This window comes from Phaethon lepturus, unplaced genomic scaffold (genome assembly GCF_000687285.1).
Source record: "Phaethon lepturus isolate BGI_N335 unplaced genomic scaffold, ASM68728v1 scaffold47159, whole genome shotgun sequence".
NCBI classification, from domain to species: domain Eukaryota; kingdom Metazoa; phylum Chordata; class Aves; order Phaethontiformes; family Phaethontidae; genus Phaethon; species Phaethon lepturus.
Window position 1 is genome coordinate 13389 of NW_010562206.1, and position 3644 is coordinate 17032.

At 43.2% G+C, this 3644-nt stretch overlaps 1 protein-coding gene across 1 annotated transcript in view; it reads right to left on the bottom strand.

The window, feature by feature from the left end:
* Nucleotides 1-3641, bottom strand: part of LOC104626307 (fibroblast growth factor 12-like) — a gene marked incomplete at both ends in the record, with an annotated part of 8335 nt that extends 4694 nt beyond the window's left edge. The window contains one exon of the mRNA XM_010294195.1: nt 3575-3641. Within this exon, the coding sequence (XP_010292497.1) occupies nt 3575-3641 (67 nt within the window). The remainder of the gene's footprint in view (nt 1-3574) is intronic.
* Between the last annotated feature and the right edge of the window lie 3 nt (nt 3642-3644).

Below are 3644 nucleotides of genomic sequence, written 5' to 3' on the forward strand. Positions count from 1 at the left end.
CAAAGAAGTTAGGTTGCTCTCATGAAGAAGAGGCATTACCCTGCTTAGCCCAGGAAAGAGCAATAATGATGCAAGCACTGACAGCAGTCAGCCCTGAAGGACCGTTTGAGATCACCGGAGTTGGAAGGAAGAAGTACTGCCCCAAATTCAGGTTCATATATAACATTACTAAGAAAAACAAGGGCCTCATGTGCCATGAAGCTGCACTCTGTTAAAAAGAAAACTCTTCATATATCCTAATGCAAGTAGGCAGAGAATCTGTCTTCTTGCTTACATTAAGATGGCATGCCTTTAACTGCATGGTATAAGGAACAGATGTCCCAAGCACTGTTTTGCAGGAAGCTGGCTGGATGCCCATTCAAATGCCATTAGAACTTGGCTTCTGGGGGTTGTTTTTTTTTTCTTTAAGTGAGAGGAGGTGGAAAAAAAATGCCATCAGCCTCTCAAGAACACACACAAAATGGGCACCAGATAATTCATTTAAAAATTGCTTAAATATTAGCAGTTCCTCTTATATAAATAACTGGATTTTTATTAGAACTTTTAATTGCATCAGACATATCTGAGGGACATGTCGTGTCTCATTTTAAATGTTTATTTTGCCAGAGTAAACCAACCTAATGCATTCCATGAAAATTAAGCTTCCTTTCATAATGCTAATTTGAATAATCAGTGTGTGGCTACAGAATAGAGCGATGTATGGAACATGGTGTTCACTGAGTATTTAACTCTGCTAAGATGGCTTATGCATGGAGAATAGATGGTCATCCAGGGTGGGAAGGATCCTGCTGTGGCCATCAAGATTGCCCTTCTCTGCTAGTGGATGCGAGTTAACCAACCCTTCTCCAGGGACAGGGAAATACTATTTATCTAGTCTTTGATGAGTTTTGCCCTTACACAGAAATACTGCACATACTGCTGAGTGGCTGGTGAGGAATCTTCTGGAGAAGTATTTTAAAAAAGAACATATCAGAGAAGTAAATCTGTAAGCTGTTCACTTAGTCAAGTGAGTTTTGACTTTTCTGGTCAAAAATTGAGATGTTTGGAGGAATAGAAAAGGAAAAAATAGTCACTGTGCTTTATTTTGGCATTTCCAAAGTGAAAAATGTGATTTTGTTTTGAAGCTGTAAGTGGAAGTTTCACAGGTTATAAAATGTTGACTCAATATAAAGAAGAGTCTGTAGTAAAAAGCTAAGCAAAACTGAATAATGCACATTCTTAATGTCATTTTCAGGAGCCAAATATTATCAGGTTGGATTTTTTCCTCTTTTGATATCCCCTGAGATCAAGGGATAGGGAATTCTTCAGCCTCAATCTTCTCTCAAAAACTTCACTAAACTTTCCAACATAGCCCATGACTCTGAGCAAGTGGCTTGGCACAACTTCAGCTAGATGCCTCCTGTCCATCAAGCTGCCAAGGCAGGGCTGCCATCTCACCAAATAAATTTACATTCTAGAAGGGCTCTTCAGACCATCTATTTCCAATTAAGAAGACTGGGTGGAAGTGGCTCATGAGTACTCAGCACCCTGCCAAACTGATCTCTAACATTTCTAATGGGATACGTAAATAAGAGCCGTTTGGGAGATTGGGGCCCAACCTCAGCCATGGGGATTCAGGAGGTTTCCCAGCACCCACTGAGGGGCAGCCAGAGGCAGGTTCCCTCATCTCCCCTGCCAGCCTGAAATATTGCAGAACTGCTCTTACATTTTATTCTCCTCTGCTGTTTACCTGAATACATCTCTGCTTCCATTGAAGCCCATTACTTTGTTGTTCAGTCCTCACTGACAGATGAGGGTAATGACTCCCTGTCATCTCTTGCAGCTCATCCCATGTCATTGACAAATAGGCCTCCAATGGGATTTCCTGCAGACTGAGAACACCCTAGGTCTTCTTCCTTTATGAAAACACAGCTAATACAACCCCACACTGGGTCACTACTCACCCACTAAAGCCCACTGAACTCATCACATGTGTGGGTGTCTGCCTGAGAAAATCACAAGGCCAGATTCTTGTAGGAAGAGACCTGCTCAGTCTCTTGTGGAATAAAAATGTGCATAGAGGGAGGGCCACAGGTTCTCCTGCTCCAAGGTAAATTAGAAGGTGTCATTGCAATTTGTGGCATTTCATTTGTTCAACACCACCATATGAAAAAGGGGACTAAAACCTGACACTTGCATCTGCTACAGGCCAAGTTTCTGATGAATGCAGCCTTTTGGGTCATTTCACAAGGGCTCTGCCAGACTCACACAATTTCAGTTGCCAACTTCTCAAAGCTCCTGTCTTGTGCCCTGCTCCACACACAAGACCCCAGCCCTGAGCTGGCTGCAGCTGAACAACCCCACCACACACAACACTCCCACCACAGCACCCTGCCAGCTTCTTGGGATGGGGCAAGCACGATGGATGTGGGGCTGCAGCCACCTTGCACCCTCATCCAAGCGCATCTTCACAGGACAACATCCATGACCTGTTACACGTGCTGCACCAGGGCAGACACGTCTCACCTGCAGCCCAGGCCCTGCCTTCCTGAAGGAACAGTGCCTTCGATCCAGCTAGGACCTTCTTTGAGTTAGAACAAAATCTGTCCCTAAATTAAGTAGGTTCCACCTTTCACAAAGTACACGAAGTTCGCTTCCATCAGTTCCACCACACAGATCAACTTCTGTTCATCTCTAGTAATGACTGGGAAGACACCTTGCATGCTGAACAGGCCAGACAGACTGTCCCTTCAGCAGAAGCACAGGGAGCTTCAAGCCAACACAGGATGGCCCAAATCAAGACTCTGTTCTTGCAGTTCATGGCATTAAGGATCTGAGCTTATGACAGCCCTCTCAGAAGCATCAATCTGAGGCCTACAAAATGAAGAGACGTTGTAGAAAATATCTTGCACCTTTTTTAACCTTTTGAGGAGCTTTAGTATTGACAAAACTACTTCTTTTGCAAAAGAAATATTGGCTACTGTTTTGCAGTTTTTTTAAACCAATATGGCTCTTGCACATGAACTTAATTTTTAAACCTACATAGCTCTGCTGTCCTTTGTTGCACAGCATGAACTCAGCCTCTCTGAACAGGGTTTTGGAAGATGACCTCACCTTGGAAAGGTGATTTGATACACTCAGCCTTGACACTAGCCTCAAAGCACTAGACTTTAGTGAAGAGCTGGTTTTCTCCAGCCTAGAAATTCCTGATGCTCGGTGAATTTTTCAGGATAAAATAGGGAAAATTATTTTCTCTTCTCCTTGTGGAGAGAATTCCCCGTATCCTTTACCCACGTGGCATGTGTATAAATATAATCTCCTTTCTCTTCTGGCAGCAATTCAAATCATGGGTTTTATTCTCCACCCCACCCAGATGGCAGTTACAGAATCAGGGTGGGAGGGAAGAAGATCAGAGAGGAAACATATGAAATTATACAGGCAAGATTTAAAGGGGAAGGATAGATAGAAAAAATGTGCAGAAAACAGCTGGCTTCTTCCTGATTTGATCTTTTCAAAAATAAAGCTGCACAAGTGGGACCCACTAGGTGATGTATTTGATTGTAATTGGGTTGCAAAACAGGCTAATTTTTCTTACTGTAGTCACTGTTTTCGTCCTTGGTCCCATCAATTGTACCATCTGGGTGCATCTGCAGGAAGTATTCCTG